The sequence below is a fragment of the Haemaphysalis longicornis genome, unplaced genomic scaffold (assembly GCF_048455015.1).
Source record: "Haemaphysalis longicornis isolate Haplotype H1 unplaced genomic scaffold, Haemaphysalis longicornis Haplotype H1 scaffold_1, whole genome shotgun sequence".
Lineage (NCBI taxonomy): Eukaryota > Metazoa > Arthropoda > Arachnida > Ixodida > Ixodidae > Haemaphysalis > Haemaphysalis longicornis.
This window is the reverse complement of record NW_027526203.1, coordinates 232,607,843-232,633,265: the sequence shown is the minus strand read 5'-3', so window position 1 is coordinate 232,633,265 and position 25,423 is coordinate 232,607,843. Positions and strand designations below refer to the sequence as shown.

The 25,423-nt window shown below is 48.2% G+C and overlaps 1 protein-coding gene across 1 annotated transcript in view; it reads right to left on the bottom strand.

Moving 5' to 3' along the window:
- The window catches only part of LOC144158184 (potassium channel subfamily T member 1-like), a 500,316-nt gene that overhangs the window by 75,395 nt on the left and 399,498 nt on the right, over nt 1-25,423 (bottom strand). Inside the window, exons 6-8 of the mRNA XM_077688878.1 lie at nt 9,814-9,888; nt 7,185-7,268; nt 1,180-1,274 (exon numbers count right to left, since the gene is read on the bottom strand). Coding sequence (XP_077545004.1) covers nt 1,180-1,274; nt 7,185-7,268; nt 9,814-9,888 — 254 coding nt within the window. The remainder of the gene's footprint in view (nt 1-1,179; nt 1,275-7,184; nt 7,269-9,813; nt 9,889-25,423) is intronic.

Here is a 25,423-nt window from a genome sequence, read left to right as displayed (position 1 = left end):
AGATGTACGGGTCACCTGAAGGCTGCTATGTCTCGACGAAGAACCTCCTTGATGTTTATCATCCTTATCAAACACATGAGGTGAGGCCCTCTGACATCATATCACCACCTCGAAGGTTTTGTCCAAGGTTGGCAGGAGGAATATTGGCCGGAGATGCTTAATGTGCTCTGGTCGTTTCCCCGGTTTGGTACAGGCGTCATAATTGCCTCCTCACCTTCTTCGGTAAGGACTCCCGATGTTCATGCGTCATTTATATATAGGAGCGTGTACATCTACAGACTGCGCCCGACTGCTTCGCGGCTAGATAGTTCACGTATCGTACCACATACCTCTTTAATGTCTTGTGCGATATCCTTCTATTGCTTGTCGGCTCCCCTATTTTCACTGCCATACTTCTTTATTTTGCTTTGCACCACTAGCACGTTCGACCTTTGCGTGTCTGGCACGGCTTCTTTTATTGCCTGGGGCAAGTCGTGATGGGCTTCTGTTTAACGTCTCAGAGGAGCTTACCCAGTCCAGCAAGAAAATTTCCGCTGCCGCTATGTTCAGCAGGGGATCTCAAAAGTTCCCTCCATTCTTGGTTTGTATTTCGACCGTGCTTCCCTTCGGGCACGGTATGAAATCCACAAGAAGAACTAAAGCTTTGAGCATAATGCATAATGAGCATAATGCAGCATAACGTCCCTTCATCCAGGGGAAGTTAGGACTAATGTCTCTCTGTACACTGTTGCCTGATGTTATGGCTAGCGGACCATTTTCAACAGTCATTTGGACATTGTTGCATCGCATTATCGGGGATTTGACTTCGGAAGAAAATGCAGCACTGTTTTTTTTTTTTTTGCGCAATGACTGGCAGGAAGCTTGGACAGCCATTGCATTATGACTGATGACAAATTACAACCACTGCTGAATAAACTTGAAATCAATTCGCCTTTACACCTAAAAGATAAATTTCCGGCAGCCACTAGCGCGTTCTTTCCATGGTACCGCTGTTTCGTAGTAAAAGGTTAAGGGGGTGTAAAGTTCAGACATCCTCAAGTAGCCATAGGTTAGAGGACCACAAATGTTAGAATTATATGTCCCTGTAACCACCAAATGCAAAAGTTGTCGCAATACGTGCACAAGTTTATACCAGTTAACGTGGTGTAACACGTGGTCGGCGAGCCGCCATGCACTCACCTAGTGAATATGAGACAGAGTAATGTGGCGGTGAGGATGAGTAGCCGCTGAGAAAGTGCGGACTGAGACTTCTGAAGGGCTCGATGTAAATCGTTCTGTGAGGGAAACGCAACAGGGTTAACTCCAACGCGGAAAAAAACACACACACACACACACACACACACACACACACACACACACACACACACACACACACACACACACACACACACACACACACACACACACACACACACACACACACACACACACAAAAAAAAAAAAAAGAACATTCACTTCAAGGCAGTGGGCGAAATTCGGGGACAGAAGGAGTAGCTTCTCACATTTTGTGACATAATTGCTTTTTTATTATACATCTCGACTTCAGCAAGCAGCAAATTTCTTAGATAGGCAGTTATCGCGCCATTCCTAAAATGCAACGCAACGCTGCTGAAAGTCATTTACTTTTCGCACACACAATATACCTTATTTTGCATTTTTATAAGTCGTTTAATAAACAAAAATTTATCTAGAAATGTCTTAGAGAAAAAAAAAATTGGCGCAGCTTGCAGTAGTGCTGCAAGGCTGGAGAAACAGCAGAGCTGGGGGTCGACCTCACTCCTCCGCACACTGACAGCAGATCCCTGGAGAGAGGGAGCAGCCAGACCCCAGCAGTGCAAAGCCGTTTTGGACGGCACTGTGGAGCAAAGACCATTAAGGTATGTAAAGTGTTTTATTCAGTAGAAATCGTCGTCATCGCTTTCGTCGTCGTCTTCCGACGGCACAGCCGCGTATGGCAAATCCTCTTGTTGCGAATTGTATAGGAAGAAGATGAGGCTCCTGGAACATACCGCACCAGTATCATCATCATTGTACATAGTCAGCCATCGCCATTAAAAGCGTCGTTCCATTAGGGGTCCCACGGCTTCGTTTCTTGGCGGCGCACCTGTAACGAGGTGTCCGATCCGCAACATTTGGTGCCGAAACCCGGGAAAACGAGCGGCTCCCACCGACGTGGACAGCGAGCGACGGCGACGACCAGTTTCTTCTAGAAACGGTCGCCCAAGCAAGCTTCGTCCTTCTCGGAACCGCACCCAGGGAGACAACGCGCGGACCGGGCTGCCTACCAAGCGAGTAAGCCGGACTTTTTCGCTGAACGATGGACCGGCTGAAGGCGAAACGCGCTGCAAGGCGAGCCCAAGCGACGAAAATTTCTACAGAGGCGACAGCACTCATAGAGAGCGGCTGCTCCGACCGGCTCGCGCTCCGGAAGGTGTTGGACAAGCTCGTGGCTAGCCGCGAGGAGCTCAGCAAGATCGACGCCCAGGTCGAGGACACGGTTCCTGTCGAGGAGCTGGAAAGGGAGTACGAGTCGGCGGCCCGTTACAACGACCAGACGCTCGAGGCTCTGACTCGCCTTACGTACCGGCTCGAGGAACTCGGCGTCAGCGACACGGCGCAACCTGCCCCCTTGGCTGCGGTTAGCACGCCACAGGCCCCAACGACGGTTCCATCTCAGATCTCTGGACCCCGTCTGCCCATGCTCACCATCCAGCCCTTTCATGGAGACGTGTGTAGGTGGACGTCGTTTTGGGAGCAATTCAATGGCGCAGTCCACACCAACCGGGCTCTCACCGCTACCGATAAGTTTCATTACCTCAGAAACTACTTGTCGGGTGAAGCAGCAGCTGCCATCGCCGGGCTGCCAACAACGGAGGCCTGTTATGAGAGTGCCGTTCAGCTGCTGAAGGACAGGTTCGGCGACAAGAGCCGTATCATACAGCGGCATTTTCGAAACCTCCGCGAGCTACAGCCCGTGACGTCTCACTCGGAGGACAAGGAGCTGCGCAGGCTTTATGACTGTGTTCAGCTGAATGTCCGATGCCTAAACGTACTGGACGTACCCACAAGCAGCTTCTCGGCAATGCTTTACGACGTTTTGCTGGAGGCGCTGCCGAAGGAGATCGTCTTGGCATTCCACCGCCATGGACGTCTTCAAGGTGATACGCAGGGAGCGGTGCCTTCTGCTTCAGTAGAGGCAACCAGTGCCACAACGTCTTGCCAGAAGCTAGAGCAGCTCTTGAGATACACGCAAATCGAGCTCGAGGCAAGAGAGCAATGCGCTCCAGTGTCGACTCCTACCGAATCGAGTGACCCTCTACAAAGTAACGGCCACTCAACGTCGGCTTTGCACGCCTCTCAAGCAGGGATGACCGAAAGGAACGAGTGCTTCTTTTGCAAATCGCCGAAGCACACTACTGAAGCATGCTACGCTTCTCTGAGCATTTCAGAGAAGAAGAAACGACTATCTAGTACACTTCTTAGTTGGTCAGCCACTAACTACGTTACCTGAAGCAATGACGAAGTCGAACGACATGAGTACGCACGATGGAACTGACTGTCGCCGGCGCTTTCAACATCGACAGATAATGATGGAAGATTTTTGGAAGCGATGGAAACATGAATATTTGTTGCGGCTACCATCAGCGCATCGCTCGCCCACGCATCGCTCAACAAATTTAAAGGTCGGCGACATTGTGCTGGTGGACGTTCCTAAGACGCCCAAGTTATTCTGGCCACTAGCCCGGGTTCAAGAAGTGTACCCAGGCACCGACGGATTGGTTCGAGCCTGTTCAGTGCGGTTGCCAGGAGGCAAGCTCATCAAGAGGCCAGTACAGAAGCTACGTCTTCTAGAACTGGATCCCGCCACACTTGAGGCCCCGGAGGATGTTGGAGACTAGCGGGCGACGAAGAAGAAGAGACCCAGCGCTCGAGCGGAGCGTACGTGCATTACTATCATTATCATTGTAACCAAGTCAGTCACCGCCATTAAAGGGACATTCGATCTGGGCTCCCACGGCTTCGTTTCTTGGCGGCGCACCCGCAACGAGGTGTCCGATCCGCAACACCTCTTGTAGCGCGTTTTCGCCTCGGTACACCCCGACTCCTTAGTCAGATGCTCCGGTGGCCATCTCCACGTGGGGATTGTGAAGAGATCACTTGACAGATTCGTCGTCATCGTCTTCAGCGAGGCGCACCCATGGCGCGCCGGTCGCTACACGACGACGGCGACGACGAAGGCGAGAGCTCCTCACGTGGCGTAAGCCCATGCGCAAGCCCGGACGACACCGGGCGGTCGCCGCGAGGCACGCGCTCACGTGCGCTCGGGTTTTCTGTCTACGCCCGGCGGATTTGTGTCGGCCTACACAGCTACGGTGTTAATAAACAACGGCAAGGTAACACGACATAAATAGAGAGTCATAGCATAGCGGAAAAGCGGTCGGGGTGCGGTACTCGGTACACCTGCGCATGCACAGAACCAGTTTTTCGCCTCTGCGCATGCGCAGTAGCGCTGGTCGCCTACCGGGTACCGTACCGGGACCGGTTCTCCGCTCTGCTATGATGCTATGACTCTCTAATATTTATGCATTTGGTCGCGTTCCTAAACCGTGTCGCAATACCATTACACCAACTGCAACTTTGTGTTATAAAATGTCTTTACGCACCATAGGGCGAAGCATGACGCTAAACAGCCGCTGAACTCAACCTCGGCGTGTTGAGTTCAGCTGAGCCCGTAAATGCTGGTCCCGTCTTGAACAAGACAGTCATAGATGCATTCAAGGATAACGTTTCCCCGCGCATTCACATCTCCAGATTTTCAGGGAGGAAGTCTGTTAGAGCACATGTACAGGGATCACAAAATATTGGCGGGCCATATACATTTACATATCGTTTCCCGCAGCCTTCGTAGCGCTCTCCGTACCCGACGAGAATGCAGCAGAAGTTATGCTCCCTTACTTCCACAATTTCACAGCGTCAGCGATCACTACATAGCGAATAAGGGGTGTGATGGTTCAGGGAGCGTGGAGAACGCATTTCTGGCCGCGGTTATAGCGATTGCGCAGGTGCGAAGACAGTGGGAAGGAGGAAGCTGCAGACCGTCGCGCGCCCGTTCTGTATTTACCTAATCAGCGTTGTTGTTGAAAGCGTGGCGCGGCGGTTGCCTCGGCAACCTAGAGATACCTACTTTCCTTTCTGGATCGCGCTTGGGAACTGTTGGTCTAGGGATGGGCCATCACTACAGGGGCCCTATTCTCGACTGCACAAATTGCCGGCATTTCGTCCATGCTTTTTTGCGTAAGCTCGACGTAAGCAATCAGTGACGTGCTGCACCTTTAGCTATGACGACATGCAGTGTAATTTGACGAGTCACTCATAAAGATCGTTACCAAGGTATCAAATATTATGCAAGAAAGATATAAAAACACTTGGCATGTACTATAAAAATTAAGACGGTAGCTAAGGCTGACAAGAAAAAACATATTTCTCGAGGTCAAACTTGGCGCCAACACCACAAGGCGATCGAGTAACGTTGATCCAAAAGCGAGTGAAAGGCGGATGTCGAGCTAAAGAACATCACAAAAATTTTTACCGTGTCTATTTATTTATTTCAATAGCTTTTAATAACATAGCTGGGCTCTCTGCTTCAATGCAAGCTTTGTTGCGTTATCACCTTCCCTGCCGCCACCGCCGCCACGCCATCGTCTGCTGCTATGTTACAAGTTTATGGCGTGATCACAGAAAAAGACGGCCACGACCATCGCTTCTATGACACATAAGAGCAGCGAAGCGCTACGCCTGATAACCGCGGAGCGCACCGATGTCGCCGATTGACTCATTCGTCAAGCTCGACTGCAATCAGCGCTGTAACGAACGAAATAGTCACTTTTCTTTGCTATTTTTCTCTTGAGTTCGATCATGTGACCCAACAGCTTACTCGTACAAGTATGGACAAATGCCATGCATTGGGTTCTCTTTGTCATGGAGAGGCTTGTACTGCCCTCTTATGTTGCGGTTACGCCAAACAAATAATTTTTATTTTATTGCCAAACATAAAAGCAAAATACTGCAGTTTATTTGTATGTTCCATGATCGCTTACTTGGAAGCAGTTGAAACTATAATTTGTTTCGGTAGGAAACATGCTTTAAACAGCGCGCATGCGAAACTGCGCCTGCTGCAAATTGCCGCACATTTCGCGGCGCCGTAAGCCGGGGCAATATTGTGCCCTATTTTGCTTGTATTTTTTGACAAAAACAGCCGCCATTTTCAAGCTGTTACGTAGCATTACGTCACTTTTACGCAGGCTGAAGTTGCCAATGCATGACGTAATCGTTCCCGCCAACTGTTTAAATTACGTCACGCCTTCTCAGCCAACCACAGAGGGGGTGTGTATTACAAGCAGTATTGTTGTTGAATAGCAAAGACAGGCTTACGTTGTCATGTCCGCTGCATTTAGTCTGGTTTTTTATTGCCGGCCAAGAATTATGCGCCTTTAGTAACGAGAAATAAGGCAAACTTTAGAACTGGTGTCCGTAAACGACATGAAACGTCAAAATGACGACAGCACACACAACCGCTTTGTCAACCGGAAGCACGTGACCAAAATTGAAAGCCAATCAGAAAAGACTTCCGGAAAATTGCCTCAATTGCCGGCAATTTGTGCAGTCGAGAGTAGGGCCCCAGGTGCATTTTCGTGTTTACGAACATATCTGTCCCCGTGTTCGTGCTACATGCCGATGCTTTTCTCTGCATGTGCGGTGTTTGTATACGGAGAGGTAAGGCGAAGCGGTATAGGCGCGGCAAGCAAAGGCGTTGGCGGCACTTAGTGGTGGGAGGTAGATGCTGGGTGCGCTGTCAGATTAACTTGTGCCCTAGTTGCGTGCATATTTGGTAGCCTGTGTGTGCTACGTGTGTGCATAACGTAATACGGAGTGAACTGTATCACGCAGGGGGTTTGAACGGCTGAGAGAGCTGACGCTGCTACTAAATTGGAAGAAGGGATTGGCGTGACTTCTACCGACTTCTCTTCTGTATTCAGTTCTAGTATTTCGCCAAGAGTGATGAGGCCATGTCAATCTTGGCGGAATAATACCAAATTAAGAAAACACACACATACACATACGCACACACAAGGAAGGAGAGAGAGAGAAAGAGAGAGAGAGAGAGAAAAATTGAAAATACTTACAAACATGTTTTCGAGTACAAACTTCGCAAGCCAACAGTTAAGAAACACTGGTATAAATACATTCCGTAAAGGTGCATAAAATATCTGTAAAAAAGCACAAAACAGGTAACAATTAGGAAACAGGTCATTTGCGATTCATGGGATGACGTAGCCGATAGTTTGACGCCATACCGCCTGGTCAGGTAGCATGAAAGAATTAGTGAATCACGGGTCGGTGACCAAGTTAATGAAGCAAACAGCGGCTACGGAGCACTTGTTCATGGACGGCACCCTTGCTACACTTGCTACGTCACTTGCTACGGACGGCACCCTTGTTCACAATAAAAGCAATCCTAGTTTCTAGGACTGCTTTTGTTTTTAATTAAAAGAGCCGTATTGCTCCAGAACCGTCATTTTATTTTATTGATTTGGTCCGTGATCCGTGCTTCATATTCTCGGATGACTAATCGGGAAAAGGGGAATGAAAGAATACATTATCAAGATGCTACGCAACAAGCTCCGGTACTACGTTACAAATGGTGCAGCCAATCATGGTTTCAAACATAACAGTCGTGATAAGAAACAAATTAACCAGTGGCTCCTGTGTTTTGCGGAAACGTAGCGCACTATGGCCGGTCAAAGGCAGTAGCTACCTAAGTCAGGAATTCCGTCTAAATCAAATTTTGCCCATTATCACGTTTCAAAAGTTCCAGGTTAGTTTAAGCAGCGGATCTCAATTATTCGATGTTCCGAGGAACAATTATTGGCTTCAGGTAAACAGAAAAGCAGTTGGCATCCTTTTCGAGGTCTGCAATGATTTCAATGTCCCCGCAAATATTATTTCGCTGCCGTCACTCTCTAAAGACCTTGCAGTGCTACGCCAACTGAAAGTTTCAAGGGGACATTATAAGGAGTTGTAAACATTCAAAATACTTCAAACATTCAAGCATTCAAACACTTCAAACATTCAAAACATTCAAAATTCAAACATTCAAAATACAAGGTTAAAGTTTTGAGAGTGTACACCTTGTTTGGGTCGTTTGTTTATTTTACGCGCATTTCTTTTTTTCTTTCACAAGAAAGCTGGGTCGAAAATTTCTCGTTTCTATTGCACCATCATATTCCCATATCTGATCACGTTGGCAGTGACAGCCCACTTGTTAATCAGCCGGTCGAAAATAAAGGTTGAAGGGCCGGCTTAACCATCAGAAATTATGCGCGAATGAAGAAAATTCTTCAGTAGCGTGGAAATTTGGGCTTGTTGGTTCATAACTTACAAATAAGTAGCGCAGAAGACGAGAGACACAGACAAGCGCCGTGTGTGTCTACTTGTCTGTGTCTCTCGTCTTCTGCGCTACTTATTTTTAAATTTGGAAGAAAATTCTGTATTAACGGCGAATTACCAGAAAGAGAACATGAAAATACCGGAATGATATAAAAATGCGTTGGAGACAAGCGCGACCTCACTGTCGCAGTTCGCGAGATGACCGCGGATTGGACCATTGGTGTTTTATTTTCTTTCAAGCTTTAAAAGAAATAAAAAGAACCTTCCGCTGACTGTAAACTGCGTGATTATTGAGCGGAGTTACAAGATGAAGCTACAAAGAAGAGCTCGAAAAATTCACTTCACGCTTCCCTTTAAATGTCAGGGCCGACATGCTCGCACCTTTTTGCACTAACCCGCGCAGTGTTAAAGCTTGTGATGTCCCTTGGGGCTATGCCGGTAATTTCTTTAAAAATACGGCATAAAAATGCTTGGATAACAACTCGGGTTTGCCCATTTGTGTCCGGCTGTGAACGTACCGAGTATATAGTTCCTGCAGCAAGCTACATGGACTGTATATGCTTCCTCCATTCGTCCAGTCGAATGCGCGATCCACACTGGAGAAATTTCTCATGCGACTAGGACGGTGCGGATAGAATTTAAATCGAACGCCGAGTAGCGCCAAAAAGGAGGTTTGCCGACTTTCTTAAGTGTCATTGGTCATCAGCCTGCATGTGAAGCAGACGGTGCTCACGATAAGACAATATAAGACGTTCGCACCTTTTTTTGATGCATTCTGTACGCCTTTTCAGTCACGTTAGGCGTATAAATTATTTTAACAGCAGCAACGGCAAGGAGAATCTGGGAGCACAGTATTGTGCGTATTCATGCTCTATCGAGCTCCTGCAAGTTTAGCAGATTAAGTTTTGTAGTTTTCCCGCCTTATTCTGTCAGCTTTGTGATATTGAGGGATGCGACAGTGGTAAGGTAAGCCTGTGCAAAAAAATCTCGGATATATTTCTGGCAGCCGAGCCGACGCGTCTAAAGAAGGACTTCATAGGTTCGTTTCTGTGGAAGTGCAACACACTGTGCCAACCATGGCTGTGCATTCATTTGTTCGGAGAAGCTACATGACTGTGGTGATGGTCAGGTGCAACGCAGCGAAAGAACGAGGGAAAGAATGAACAGGAAACACACGAGGGCCTAGTGTGTGTCCTTATCTTCACTTTTGCCTTGTTCTCTTTGTTTTCATACTGAATTGAAAATTGGACCTATCAGCATGCCCAAGATGGTCAATATGTTAGCTTTATTGCTGCTGCACACAGCCTAAATGGGTAGATAGATATAAGAAGCTGGAAAGCAAAAAAATGAAGGCCGGTTACTTACAGTGACTATAAATGGTACATTGTTGACAATCTCCAGAAGGAAGCGGAAAGACAGGAGTTGTCTCCATATATTACCCTGCAAAGATCGACAGAGCAAAAGTAAGGGATATTTTGAGATTATTGAGCAGTAAAGAAAAATTAGTACAATGTGCATATCATGGCACGAACTTGCGTAACACTGGGCCGACAAAAACTGACACACGGTTTGGGTGCGCCAACCAAGAAATGTCGTTCAAAATCCGCACACATCACTGCCTTTTCGCCGCATGCCGTCTAGCTATATCTACTGCAGTACTGGATCCAGCCTGTCGCTTGCGTTGAAGCGCACGCATTGATGGCCCAGCCTGAGCGCCAATAACGACAACACTGAGGGATCAAACGCCGGCGAAACAGCCGTTAAACCCTCGCCGAGTCAGTTTACCGCAGCGGCGAGGCTCCGAGAGAGTGCATCTGCGACGCCTCTCGACAGCGAATCACGTGACTTGACGTCAGACCTGTTACACTTTGCGCTCCGGTGGCTCAAGGTTATTACGACGCGACGAAGGACCTTTCGAGACATTGCGTAGTAGAGCTATCGCTCTCAAATGTGCACTGAGCTTTGCCACTGAGCAGTGGAGAACATCACGCTTGCATCGCATGGCAAATGCCACAACCACAGAAAAAACTACGGCGTCGAATTGCATGTTGTGTGTCTTTATTCGCCAAATTTTCTTTGTTGATGACACGGATTGGTCACTTGAGTGGACTGTGGTGAAGCGAAACCACGAGGCTGACTTCGAGGGTGTAGCGATTGCGCGGTCAGGTGCATCGTGGCGAAAAATATACCAGTGGAACTTCGTTTTTCAGAATCAAAGCCGCCAACTTTTGCGGGGCGTTACTGAGTATGCGGCCATTTGGAAGTGTTTTCCTTACCGCAGGGAACTAAATGCAGATGCTTCTTCATTCCGATACCAGGGTTTTGGAAATGGTTTCGCCCGAGATACGGAGGTGGTGGTTGAAGTTTTAAAGGGACCCTGGGCACGTTTTTTCAACTTTTCTTCAAATCTTAATGCTTGCAGGACGTAGTCACCCAACACACCTAGTACTTAGATAAGGGTGTCGCAAAGTGCCTCAGCCAAAAATTACAGCTCTATGCCCACCAGATAACTTGAAAACTTACTCCAAAATTTTTTTCTTCTCTTTCGCGGTCTTGACGTTCTTCTACGGCTCGAATTATATCACTAAGGCCATGTAGCAGCTGTTGGCCCGTTTTCCTTCAGTTGCAGCAATGAACGCTTTTCGATAGCAACGTTAAAAATAAAGCCACAAAAACAAAGCAGAAACAGAAGGCGTATCTGGTGCGTCGAGCAAATCACGCAGTGCCGATCCGTGCTAGCGATAAATGTAGCTTTTGCAGTGCCTCCAGACGAAAGGAAAGGGTGAAAGCGTTTATCGAAAGTGTTGCAAGGTCTCTTTAACAACGGCGCCTGGGGGCCGCCCACAATCCACGTGATGAACGCGTGATTAGGCTAACTTACATCTGGCGCCCAGCCGTTCGGTAAGCTGAAATGAAGTGGGCGGCACTAAGTTGCTTTCGTAAATTAAACGTCATCTTTAAACCACAACGCGCATTTTTCATTGACAGAGCACTGCTGAATTTCTGTTGAGCTGTCTTGTTTTAAATGTGTCTAGGGGTTCTTTAATTGATTGATTGTGGGGTTTAACGCACGGGCGCTACACAGGCGATAAGGCGCGCCGTATAGTGGAGGGCTCTGGATTAACTTTGAACACCTGGGGATCTTTAACGTGAGCCGAAATCTCGAAAACACGGGCGTTTTCGCTTTTCGCCTCCATCAGAAAAGCGGCCGCCGCGGCCCCAGGGGCTCCTTTGCGTTAAAGAAATTATTACTCGTAGAATGTTTGTCACCGGTAGTAAAAAAAAAAAAAAAAACTGCATGCCTATGCATACCGCTTGCTCATTTATCCCGTTGTTGCTGAGTTTTGTTTTACAACTATACGGTTATTATGAGTTGAAATAGGCTTTAAAAATTTTTATAATCCCTCCCTAAAGAAAGTCGAGAGAAGCGCGAAAGCTTCTTGACATGATGAGTGCGTCAATTAAGCCCACCAAAAAACCTTCGCTGAAAGTGCGTTCAATCGATCGTCAAACCTACAAAGCCCCGAATCGCAAACGAAAAACGAACCCTTTGGAGTGCGACAAGAAGCGAGTAGAGAAGCACAGCATGGTAGGCCTAAGCGCAAAAGCGTTTAGAAAAGCGTTTGAAAAAGAGCTGGGTGGTCACCTGTATCGAACCCCCCTTATTTATTCATTCCCAATCTTCTTTTTCCATCCGTGCTGTGTTTTAAAAGGTCTAAACGGGAGGCGCCCGTTGTGACACTGAACTGCATCATGAGTATTGGTCGCAAAATAGTTCCTAAACCAGCGTGCTCAATCGTCTTCATTAAGTTATATAGCTGATTCGGATGTATATTAAGGCTTAATATACCCCTGAAAAAATGATGACGGGACCAAGACTTTGTTCGAAGACGCAAATAGGGTGAAAACAGAAATGAAAGGTTGAGCACAAATGCCCGTTCGTATAATTGCAAAAGTTGGCGGATGAAACATAAAGCACGTTTCAATACAACACACCGTCAATAAAACATTGGGCGAGGCCAGTCTTTCTAGTAGGCAAATACTTGTCTCGGTCTTTCTTAGGTATCCAGTATACATTTATAAGATGAAAGTTCTGCGGCAAGGGACCCTGTGGTAAGCGCTTCAGCAAATCCCGCACGGGTGAGACTTTCTATTTTACCCAGTGTGTTCTCACGCTTAGTTCAATCTTCGAAACGCACTCATTCTTAGGAAATTCGATTTGCTCGCACTCAGGGACTGCGCCGGCTGGTAATGCGGTAACCGAAAAATGTTCTTCGCCGATGGCGTACACCATCCACGATGTTCCAGAACGTGGCAGGTCGTTCAAATTTCTTGCGCTGCACTCTGAGGATCGATCTTCTGATGATACCGAAGAACGACTCGGCCTAAAAATCTAATTAAAGGTGGCACATTTGAGCGACCCCCTACAGTTCAAACAAATGACGACCGACGACAAGGCCGTCCGATTCAATGTACAGCCGTAAGCTGAAGTAAACGGACCACGGGAGCGCTGGCCAAAACTAATCGCTGCGCCGTCTGGTTGCTCGGCGCCTGTTGTCGAGACCGCGCACAGCGCAGGCGCGGCCTAGCAGTACAGCACACATGCCGCTATCACTCGCTGCTTCGCGATTGTCTCACGCTCCGATAAATTGACGCCAGGGGAGCCGCGCTGCCCTTTTACTGCCTGCGGGTCACGCACCTTCAATGGAAATGGCGCGCTGGCGCAATCGGCGGCAACGCGGCTTCGCTGGCCGAGTGGGCGCGCTGGTGATTATCTCGGGCTTCAAGCTTTTTTTTTTTTGCGATCCCCCCCCCCCTCCCCCGCCGTCATATATTGAAGCAGAAAATGAAGCAGAAAAAAATCACTGGACAGTCGAAGAAAATAAAACACAACACCATCTTTGTCGGTTTTGAGGTTAGATGCGAAATCACAGCCTCCCGAGAATATCAGCGAACTGGGAAAATTATTCATGCTAACCTTACATGCCAAGGTTTTGACAAATACTGCTGTGTTTAGGTATGTACTGCATTGCTTTATGAAACTTCGTTTGCCGCATGCGGCATGTGTGCCATTTCGCAATTGCTCGGGAAAATCCAGCTTCGCCATTTTTCAAGTGCGAGGCACCGACACAGACATTTTATGTTCAAAAACTATATTGCGATATGAGATACCATTGAACCACGCCTTCAATTCCCAGCGACTATCGAACTGCATGCAAACTACATTTTTCGATTAGATTTATTTGCACTTGAAAACATTATTGGCAGTTCTTGCGCACTTCTGTGCCATGAGTTAAAATTGAAGGATTTGATCCAAAGAGGGTCCTTCAGTCGACGATTGGAGATAAAAAGATTACTAGCTTATGGTCGACAGCATGCGGCAAACAAACGACGGTATACTTCAAAACAGCCAAGTTTATTTACACGTAATATTTTACAAAGCATTGCACAGGGATGTCGTTCATAGATGGGGGTCCGCAGACAAAAAGAGGAACGTGGGAGAAGAGGAACTCCGTGGGTCCCTCCGCGATACTCCCAACTTCCTTTTTTTTTTCCAAACCCTGCCACGAACTAAAAAAAGTGGATTTGCCGGATGACATGCTAGAATAACGCCTCCGCACAGCACAAATTTTAAAGCTGGCTTTTTGCACAACGTTTAAATTATGCAGAAAAGCCACACTCAATGGGCGTGCATAGAGATATGAGTATGAGCGACTTTGGCTGCAAGGGTTAATTGTGCGACAATAGGGCACGTATCAACATATTTCATCGTGGGGTCCCTCACCACTTTTGCAAGCCCAGAAGGAGAATTTGGCACGCTACCGGCCGAGTACCACTGGCATAAAAAATCAGAGGTCGGGCAAATCCCAAGTCTGGCGGGCAGCGCTTTCCTTCACCACGCCATAATCTTTATTTAATTACAAAAGTCCCGCCTCCCAAAGAGACGTCTCAACCGAGAGTGAGGAGGACCTATCAATTAGCCAATACTATAGGCCGCTGAGCGGCCACAAAGACAGTCAATTGTTGTTGTGTACACAAATAGCTATGGGACCCAACTTTGTCACTCTCATGCAGAAACTCGAAACTCGAAAAACACGAACAACACGAAAAACACGAAACACGAACTCGAACAAACAACAAGACAGCAGATATCAACTGAGAAACTTCATCACTTAACAAAAAAGAAACCTCCTGCTTTTTGAATAAAAAAAAGGCTACGAGCCCAACGCAGCCACAGCACGCTATGTGTGGCAGCGTAGCACCATTGCCACTTATCAGGTGAGTCGCATCGTTTTCAATGATAGGGCGGTGCCCGGCAGTGTTCCTCTAACTGCGCGGTGTGATTCCCCTGGCGTCAATTTATCGGAGCGTGAGACAATCGCGAAGCAGCGAACGATAGCGGCATGTGTGCTGTACTGCTAGGCCGCGCCTGCGCTGTGTGTGGTCTCGACAGCAGGCGCCGCGCAACCAGACGGCGCAGCGATTATTTTTGGCCACCGCTCCCGTGGTCCGTTTACTTCAGCTCACGACTGTACATACGCTGCAGCCACATCTAGGTACCTCGGTGAGTAACAAAGATTCGAGTTATTACTCTTACAAAAAACAAAATAAAAACAAAAACAAAAAAAGAAACATGTACATGCTCTTTCACTAATCTATTTAGAACAGCCGGCGGGAAAAACGTTTCTGCTACTGGAGGGGACAAAGCGAGTCTGGTTATCCAATTTCGTTTCGCTCATAGCGTTTTCAGAAAACCAAGTAACGCGTCCTGCTGTGCCGGGATTTCTCAAGCAATAGCATGTAACATAATATAATATAATATAATATAATATAATATAATATAATTTAATATAATATGATATAATATAATATAATATAACATAATATAATATAATATAATATAATATGATATAATATAATATAATATAATATAATATAATATAATATAATACATAAAGCATAATATGCAAATACCGATCATTCGTAAAACACAGTTTATTGAAGGTCCAAAATAAGCGTAACAACAAAAAAAGTATCCAGAAACAAAAAAATGGTAGGATGTTTATGCTAGCACCTGATACGGATGCAAAGGCGTAAGCCAGTAGGGCCCCTGTTATGCGGTGCTTCTCTCCAATATCCTCCTTGCACCAACCACAAAATTTTCGTGTTTTTTAAGCGAAGCTCTCTATGCCTCATTGATGGCGTCGATGTCCGAGCAAAACGCACTGCAGGAAAGCCAACGTTACAGAATGGGTTTTACAATACGATGATAATGATGTGCGCGAAGGCACATCCAGCGCCTCAAAAGGAAAAAAAAAAGGTTCCTCTGGTCGGAATCAAACCTGAGTCCTTCGCGTGCTGGAGCAGACGTTCATCCTGTTGCACCAATCTGACACGTTCGAATCAGTATGGATTTTGGACTTTGACTTTGACTCAGGTTGCATGCGAGAAAGCATCGAGTTTAAACCATCTTTCTCTTAAGAAAAGGGCTTTGATATTTTGTCAATACTAAGTTGCGCCCTTACAGCGTCCGCTGTAAGGGCGCAGCTTAGAAAAAGGTTTCGCAACAGCCGAAGTTTCACACGGCGAAAGAAGGAACCTACGCACGAAAGAGGATTTAAGAGCTTCTTTTACCACGGCAGCAACAGTGATCGTGGACTCCTTAGCCCTAGCGTGTATGCGAGAAAACCCCAATCCACAAGACGCGAACAAGGCTAGGTATATTGACTAAGACCTTACAAAAGTCCTCGAATACAATGAGAGTAAATTACATTGGTCCCCTGGAAAATCATAGCAAATTGGCTTTAATAAACCAGATATGCGAACCGAAGAATGAAGCCAACAGCAACGAGAGCTCAGATAGCCGTTGGCTATCAGGACCCTCTTAAATGATTCAAAGTTGCAACCGAAATATTGCCCAAAAGTGTTCCAAATGTGCAGGTATTCGGGAAGCTTAGAACGATGACTACAGAACGACTTCACAGACGCAAGCACCAGACCCGCTCTAAAAACGTCGAAGATATGAATATTTTGTAGAATGATTTGACAGAGCCACAGCCAAAGCAGCGACCAAAGACTCGGTCTGCGAAAATCGAAGATATCATGGACCCTACAATTTCTCTAGAAGCGCAGAACTATTCACGGGGAGCAGACAACTTAGAAAGCTGGCTTCTAGCAAACCAGAAAGAACTGCACGCTATAATTGCAAATATAGCGGTCGCAGGCGTCAAGTTCAGAAGGCTGCAACCCCAAATCATGACGACTGGTCGGACTGGTGAAGATAACGTGGAACACAGAGTCAAGACCGGAGAAAGGAGTTGAACTTTTTTCTGCAGGAGACCTGAACTACAAGGTTCAAAAACTGGGAAGAATTTAGACCTATGGTTCGACGATGTACAAAGGGACATTGTTTTTGCTGGACGTAAAATCCGCGAGGTGTCAAGACGCTGTTTAAAGCGAAGGTGGTGCAGGTTGAGCCTGTTAGTCCTTCTGCTGTAGATTGTGCGTCACGCAGCGGTACCAGCAGGTTCCCAGTGCCACTGATAGAGGACGCAGTGGTCTCGCCGCCGGCGGCGTCTCAGAAACCGGTTTCCGGACCTACCGAAAGAGCGCGCCGTAGTTTCACAAGGGCTAGAGTTTCTCTATATACAGTAGAATCTCGATAAACGGAAATCGCTTAAACGGAATTCCCTCTTAAACGGAACAGTTGCCTGGAATTTGGTTGGTTTCGTATTCAGATAACGTAAAAAAACTTTCGGTAATCGGAACTAAAATTTCCGCATCACCGTGTAAACGGAACCAGACATGAAACTTCTTGTGAAATCCACTGGCATGAGAATCAGCTTTTTACGGTTCCGGCTGTTTCGTTCTTGTTTTTTTTTCTTCCTCCATGCTTTTTTCAGCCTTGTTGGCCTCGTAAGCCTCGTCTCGTAAGTGGTTAGCCGTGTTAGCGCAACGAATTCAAAATCGCAGTTCTTGTTCCAGTCGTTCGGTCTCGATTCTATAGACGCCGAGGCTACAGGGCTCACCTCCTGTCGCCTCGTTCGTGCCATCGTTGTGCTATTCGTCCTTCATTACCACGTTGCCGTCTTCTAAATTCGGTGGCTCGTAAGCACTCGCGAAGTTGAGGCCTCTAGCCTCCGTGAAGATGCAGTTGCAAGGACTCAAACAAAAATAATTGACGCATTTTGTAGTGCACAGCGACTAATTGTTGCCAAATCAACTTTGTGAATGCTGTGCCCACGCTTCTTGTAGTTTTCTTGCTTACTCAAAACTATCAGCTACAGTCAATTCTAGTGGTTAGAGTTCCATGAAATGCCCTTAGAAGTGTGTACGCACATAAATTTGCAACTTAGAACATCTCTCTCAGTAAACGGGACTCCTGTTAAACGGAACTAATTTTTCCGGTCCCTTGAAGTTCCGTTTATCGAGAGTGTACTGTAGCTCTTGTCAAGGGCGGGTTCCTCTCCCTCCGCTAGGAAAGGGAGAGAGAAGGGCGCCTCCAGCCATTGAGGTTTAACTTCCGATTCCTTTGTTCGAACCGTAGAATTTGCGCGGCGACGGCGCTTCCTTTGTCGGGCGAGCGCCCGTTGACATTCAAGCCGGCACATTAGAACCACAGCTCTACTATTTCAGCAGATTTCACACTGGGTAAAAACTGGGTATAATTTTTGCTCCTACGTAGACTTGAACTTCGTCGATCATGAACTCGACAATTTGCTCTCCACTGACTTGTCTGTTTACGTTCTTATGGGCGATGACTTTGTAAAGGAATCCGCGAGTTGGCAAACGCTGTTTACCCGCATGTACTTGCTTTCCATGGACTCCACCACTTCGCTCCCCTGAACTTGTACACACCGTAAACTTGTTCGGTCATGCACTCGCTAAGGAAGATATTGATAAAGAAGATACCTTGACTCCCTCGTTATTGTCATCGTCATCATTATGAGTTTGTTCGTAAATGCGAAGTGTCTTTCACTACACCAAGATGCATCCTTCCTAAGTGAACTTGCTATTAAACAGGTCAGGATTGGCAGCAACAGAATTCTGCATGACTTGATATCAATCAGAACAGAACCAGAATTTATCTCAGCCGCGAGATAAGAACTACTGCACTGTACACACGCAAACAAACACACACACGCAAACAAAGAAATCTACTGTCTGCTTCAGAATTTTCCTCTCGGTAGCACGAAGAATTTTTCGAGTGAAGCTTGTAGTGGCGTCGGTGGTGGCGTACGCCGAAATACTTTGCGGGAAAGCCAACTTTACCCACGTGCGCTTATGCCACGATGATGATGATCTTTACGTGTTGGCCCGTACCCACTGGGGGTACTGTCCAGGGATAAAGTGTTGACTGCACTCCTGTTGCAGCATATAGATTGAATTACAGATTGAAACCCTCCCGGTAATTCCCTTTCTCGAGCCAGCTATCACTCGGCGTTCCAGGCTGGCACCGCACCCGCGCACAAGTGTCACGCTATACCACAATGGGAGCCAATCAGTGTCGTCGCTCACATCACGCCACATCGGAGGAGCGATCGTTTGCTCTCGTCGGGCAGTTCACGTTCTAGATTGACACAGGCTGACCGGGCGTGGTTGAAGAGCGGTTAGCCATTCAAGAACGTAAACGTTCCCAATAATTGCAGAAGAATGATTTGCCATAACGTATACCAAACATTTGCGTTCGGGTAAAGCTCAGCGAAATAAAATAGTTTGTTTCGGTCGATCGATGGATTTTGCGCTTTCATTTAGATCATTGCCAGTTGATTTTGGCAGAAGTGTTTCCTTTGTCGTTTTGCGGTCATTGCAGCTGCATTTTGGACGTTGTCACGATCACGGAGATAAAGTTTCACGCGCACCATACGTTATCCCGCCCCCACCCCCCCTATGGGGTACGTCTGGTTATTTTTGGTCTGTCATGTCAGCCATATTCTTATTTGCATTCCTAAACTGAACCCGTCGTTCTCTAGCACTGACCAGTACACCTACGCGCGTATGGCCACGATGACGACGACGACGACGAATCAGCCGCATCAGCACAGGGGGGAGCGCTTGTTTGATGAAAGCCACCATTTGGCTGGGCTCGATGGTTCAAAACACCCCTCACGCGAGACGGCCAACGTGACCGGGCCGGACGAAGAGCCTGTACCTGGGAGGGAGTCCCTATGCAGCCTACATGGTCGCCGATACTGCCCTCAATTCTGCCCGTGGCGCGCCTACCGATGTTGGGGTGCCAGGGCCATTGAACAGTGGTGGTGGATTAATTACCGAGGACTCGCAGTGCCTGCAGCCACTACCACAGGCGTCGTCACCGCGCCTATCCTGTCTCGAGACGGCCCATGTGACCGGAGCCGACGGCGTCGCCACGCGCGATATTCCTCTCTCGAGACGGCCAACTTGAAAGGAGCTGAGGGCATCGCCAACCGCGCCATTTCTGTCTCGAGACGGCCAACGTGACCGAGACCAATGGCGTCACCACCCGCGCCATTCCTTCATCGCGACGGCCAACGTGACCGGTCCCAGTGACGTCGCCACCCGCGTCATTCCTTTCTCGCGACGGCCAACGTGACCGTACCCGACGGCGTTGCCACCCACGCCATTTCTGTCTCGAGACGGTCAATGTGACCGGGTCCTATGGCGTCGCCACCCGCGCTATTCCTGTCTGGCGACGGCCAACGGCCAACGTGAACAGGTCCAACAGCGTCGCCAACTACACCATTCCTGTCTCGAGACGGCCAACGTAACCGGGCCCGACGGCGTCGCCAACCGCGTCATTCCTGTCTCGAGACGTCCTACGTGAGGGGACCCGACGGCGTCGCCACCCGCGTCATCCTTTCTCGCGACGGCCAACGTGACCGTACCCGATGGTGTTGCCACCTGCGCCATTTCTGTCTCGAGACGGCCAATGTGACCGGGTCCTATTGCGTCGCCACTCGCGCTATTCCTGTCTGGCGACGGCCAACGGCCAACGTGACCGGGCCGGACGGCGCGGCCAGCCGCGCTATTCCTGTCTCGAGACGGACAATGTAACCGGGCCCGACGGCGTCGCTACCCGCGCCATTCCTGTCTCGAGACGTCCAACGTGACGGGACCCGACGGTGTCGCCACCCGCGACACTCCTGTCGCGAGACGGCCAACGTGACCGGGCCGGGCGGCGTCGCCAACCGCGCCATTCCTGTCGCGAGACGGCCAATGTGACCGGGTCCTATGGCGTCGCCACCCGCGCCATTACTGTCGCGAGAGACGGCCAACGGCCAACATGGCCGGGCCGGACGGCGTCGCCAGCCGCGCTATTCCTGTCTCGAGACAGTCAACGTAATTAGGCCCGACGGCGTCACCAACCGTGCCATTCCTTTCTCGAGAAGGCCAACGTGACCGCGCCCGACAGCGCCGCCAACTGCGCCATTCCTGTCTCGAGACGTCCAACGTGACGGGACCCGACGGTGTAGCCACCCGCGACACTCCTGTCGCGAGACGGCCAACGGGACCGGGCCGGGCGGCGTCGCCAACCGCGCCATTCCTGTCGCGAGACGGCCTATGTGACCGGGTCCTATGGCGTCGCCACCCGCGCCATTACTGTCGCGAGAGACGGCCAACGGCCAACATGACCGGGCCGGACGGCGTCGCCAGCCGCGCTATTCCTGTCTCGAGACAGTCAACGTAATTAGGCCCGACGGCGTCACCAACCTTGCCATTCCTTTCTCGAGAAGGCCAACGTGACCACGCCCGACAGCGCCGCCAACTGCGCCATTCCTGTCTCGAGACAGGCAACGTGACCGGGACCGATGGCGTCGCCACCCGCGTAATTCCCGTCTCGCGACGGCCAACGTGAAAGGCCCGACGGCGTCGCCACCCGTACCATTTCTGTCTCGTGACGGCCAACGTGACCAGGAACTATGGCGTCGCCACCCGCGCCATTTCGGTCGCGAGACGGTCAACGTGATCAGGCCCGACGGCGTTGCCACCCGCGCCATTCCTGTAGCGAGGCGGCGGACCCAACGGCGAGCCCGTGCCTAGGAGGGAGCCCCTACGCTGCATACAGGGTTGCCGATACCGCCCTCGCTTCTACCTGTGGCGCGCCCAGCGAGTACATGGTACCTGGCCCATTGGACACTGGTGACGGATTCATTACCGAGGACTGACTGCGCCTGCAGCTACTACCACAGGCGTCGACCCCCGGGAATTACTATGCGCAGTCATCGAGCGAACGGCCGTTTGCAGGACATCGCTTCTGTCCATGGTGTTGCAACCAGCGGCGCGTGAGCGGTGTGCCGCCCGGAGTCGTGCCGGTGCCGCCACCACTGCCTCTCGAAATCGACGACCAGCGCCAGATGTAGGGATCGTGCGGATGCTACTAAGACCTTGGCGAGTAGCGGAGAGCCCCCAGGAAGTCCTATGGCCACTATTTTAACAGCATGCCCCGGGAACAACACCGAAAAAGGCCATTGCCCCGAAGATGAAATCGCTAAAGGAATACACAAAGCCGGAGACGCCCAGAAGACAGAAGTGGTTTGAAACAAGACCTTAGGAGTGAGCTAGGATGGCTCACTGGACACGTTCAGAAGCAGTTGAGACGCAGGAATTGCGTATTATCATAAAAATAACAGAATAGCACTGGAATAAAATAACGGAAATATTATTGTGAAAAATGTAATATCAATGTAGTCACAGTACAATATTATGGAGAAATTTAGGTGTGCGCAGTGCCTATGTTGTCGCAATGTTGTCAGACTATCGGTTAGCTGCGCTGAATTTTCACGTAGCTGAAATGATAAATGTTGGGCATCTTTTGTGATGAACTAGATGGATATTCTACCCAGTGCGTGCATTCATCGTACTGTCGCAGTGGTGTAGATACCCTTGAAAGATTGTTTTCATGGTCAACCTTCTAAAATAGTACAACCAATTTTCGTTCGACTTACACTGTGTTTTTGCGCACGCGTAAAGGATGTACTGAATACTCCCGACAGCATCGGACTTCTTTCGTGAATTCATTAGCTTACTTTTACCGTAAACACCGAAGACTAGGCGTGTCGATACAAACAAAAGTGCGTTGCTGCGGATTCGACGGAGTTCATCACTTTTTTTCATACTCTAGCCATGTAATACTGTTCACCAATTTGAGCATCAGGTTACATTTTTATATGGTATTCGTAAGTGCTAAGAGAAGGTGCTTTTTAAAGCTTGATTGTTACCTTGCGCTTTTACCACAGTTAATTAGTGGTTGATTAGTGATTGATTGTAATTATTAGTAACGTGTGATTAAGGTGTATTCGATGAATTACAGTGGATTAGGATAAATGTAGATAAATTAAGGTGGATGAAAAAAGAAACAGGGTGGAATTATGATTAATTAGTGATTAGGAGTAATGGTTAGTAGGTGGTTGATTGATTGTAGGGTTGAACGAGCCGACGCAACGCAGGCAATGAGGCGCGCCGTAGTGGAGGGCTCCAGATTAATGTTGACCACGTGGGGATCCTTAACCTGCGCCGAAATCTCGTACACACGGGCGTTTTTGCTTTTCACTTCCATCAGAAAAGCGGCGGCCACGGCCGGGAATCGAACCCGCGTCCTGGTGCTCAGAAGTGCAACGCCTTAGCCACTGAGCCACCGCGGCGGGTAATGATTAGTAAGGTGAGGTTAAGGTGTATTAAGATGGAATGAGGCGTATAAGGATGTAGTAAGGATGAATTAAGGCTTACTAATATAAACCAAGGTGGACTATTATATAGAGTAAGTTGGGATTAAGGTGTACTACGGAGGTAGTAAGGTAGGTTAGGATGAGTTATCGTCGATTAGGATGTTCAGAATAGATTAGAGTGGATTAAGGTGGACTGAGAGGGATTATGCATGGTAAAGTAGCGTGGCTGCTGTATGGACGTGCGGACATGCATGTAAAGGCACACGTCGCAATAGTACTCCTGGATTTCGTGTTTAAAGCACGCCAGAAGATTTGAGTGCCGGCACAATTATTTTCATGTTGCTGATGGGGAACCACGAACGCCTCTTCGGACACGCAAAACTCGAGATATCTGCGACGATGTTCGTGCATGCAAAGCGAAGCCCATGCAGCTGAGCCAATACGCGTGTTTGGCGGCTTTGCTTCAACATTGTGAAGTGAATGCGAAAGTGTTCTGTGGCAATAGCAGGCCATATATGCTTAAAATTGGCCTGCTGGTACAGAAATTCTCTCGTATTTTTGCTTCCACGATATGACCCATCTTGTGCTGTTCGTGCGATGTCGTGAGTTCAGGGAGAACTTAGGGAAGGTTTCTATGCTGAATAGGGCTTGGTAGACCGAACTCGCGATGCAAAATGAACAAAAAGCCGCAAATGGCAGGTCAAGAAATGTCTGTTTGTGCTGCTCCGCCTTCCGTTCGGTACGGCTGATTAACCATGTTATCAGAGGTTCGTAAACCCGCAATATTTCCTTATTTCCGTTAGTGACTTCGACGAAACATTATTTGCCGACACCGGAGAAGCGGCTACGTACCACGTCAATAAAAATATGCGTCTCGGAATATCGGTTGCTAGGGCCCTCTCCATACGTCATTGATCACGGGGAAAGCGAGTGTGTTTATCACTTTTTACTGATTTTGTAAACATCCATTTTCACTCAAAATTATAGACCAGGTTGGACAAGGCGGAGCACTACATTATGTTAAAAAATGTCAATTGCACATCATTTAGTGGCTTAATACACTAAACATTTATTGCAGCAAGAATTGAAATGGTTGTAATCGTAGATTAATTTGTTTTTGCGCCCTGGGTGACTTTTGAAAATCTCTATTCAATATACTGCGATTTTGCCAGTGACCAATACTGATCCTCCTTGGGCTGGAATTCACCCTTTCAGATCCATGTTCAGGTGCTCTTCTTTCAGGCGGCCTTTTCCTCACTGTGACAATACAGAAATGGCATGGCCACTTTTTTTCCTCGGTGCTTCGCGTTCGCTTACGAAGTTAAAACCATTGCTGTTGTGAACAAGACGGGGAAAAAAGGGAAGCAGCGGCGGCTGAGAAATTGGAAGGACTCTAACAAACGGGAAGTTCCCTTCCCTCTTCCACTTCTCTCATTTTTTTTCGCTGCTGCCCTCCAACCATGATCCCATTGTACGAACTCTCCTTTCCCTTGCCCTGCCCTCTCCCTTGTTACATTCTCTCTATATATAACGCTGAAACCAGCTTAACCTGTACTCTGAAGAAAGGAAGTCCTCTTCCTGAAAGGTGAGTAAACTTTCATTTTTTAATGTTTTATGTTTTTCTCATGTGTCTGTATTTTTTATTTACTTACCTTTCTTATATATATAGTCTGTAAACATAAAAACTCGCACAGAGCGCGAAAAAATAAGGTAAGTAGAGACAGAGACACACGAGAAAAGCATTAAAAAATAAAAATAACGTTTACTGACGTGTCGGGAAGAGGACTTCCTTTCTTCAGAGTCCTTTCTTCAGAGGAAGTCATCATCCTGAAATGTCAGTAAACGTTTATTTTTATTTTTAATGCTTTTCTCGTGTGTCTCTGTCTCTACTTACCTTATATATATATATATATATATATATATATATATATATATTGTAATGAACTTGCGACCGATTCTCAAGACGCTATGTTTAATCTGCCCGAAAGAGCCTCGCAATTCTTCCTCCGCTTCCAGTCGGCCGCCGTCCTCGTTGCTCTGATGGTGGATTGGCCGCTGCCTGCGCTTGCAGCTTTTCTTTCGCAAAGCTTCGTGCCTTTACACTTGGCCACACTGTGATGGCGAGAACCAACGAGGCCTTGGCGTGGGTCCTTGACTTTGACTCTAAGGTTGGCATAAAGGTCGGCATACCAACGGCGGAAGAGACTGTTGTACATCTGTGCTTGGTGGAAATGTCTCACTTTCCGCTTCGTGTCTTCCTTTCCAGCTTGCTCCAGGGATATGCTTTCCGTTGTAATGTTCTGTGGGCTTGCCCCGCGGCTATTGTCTTG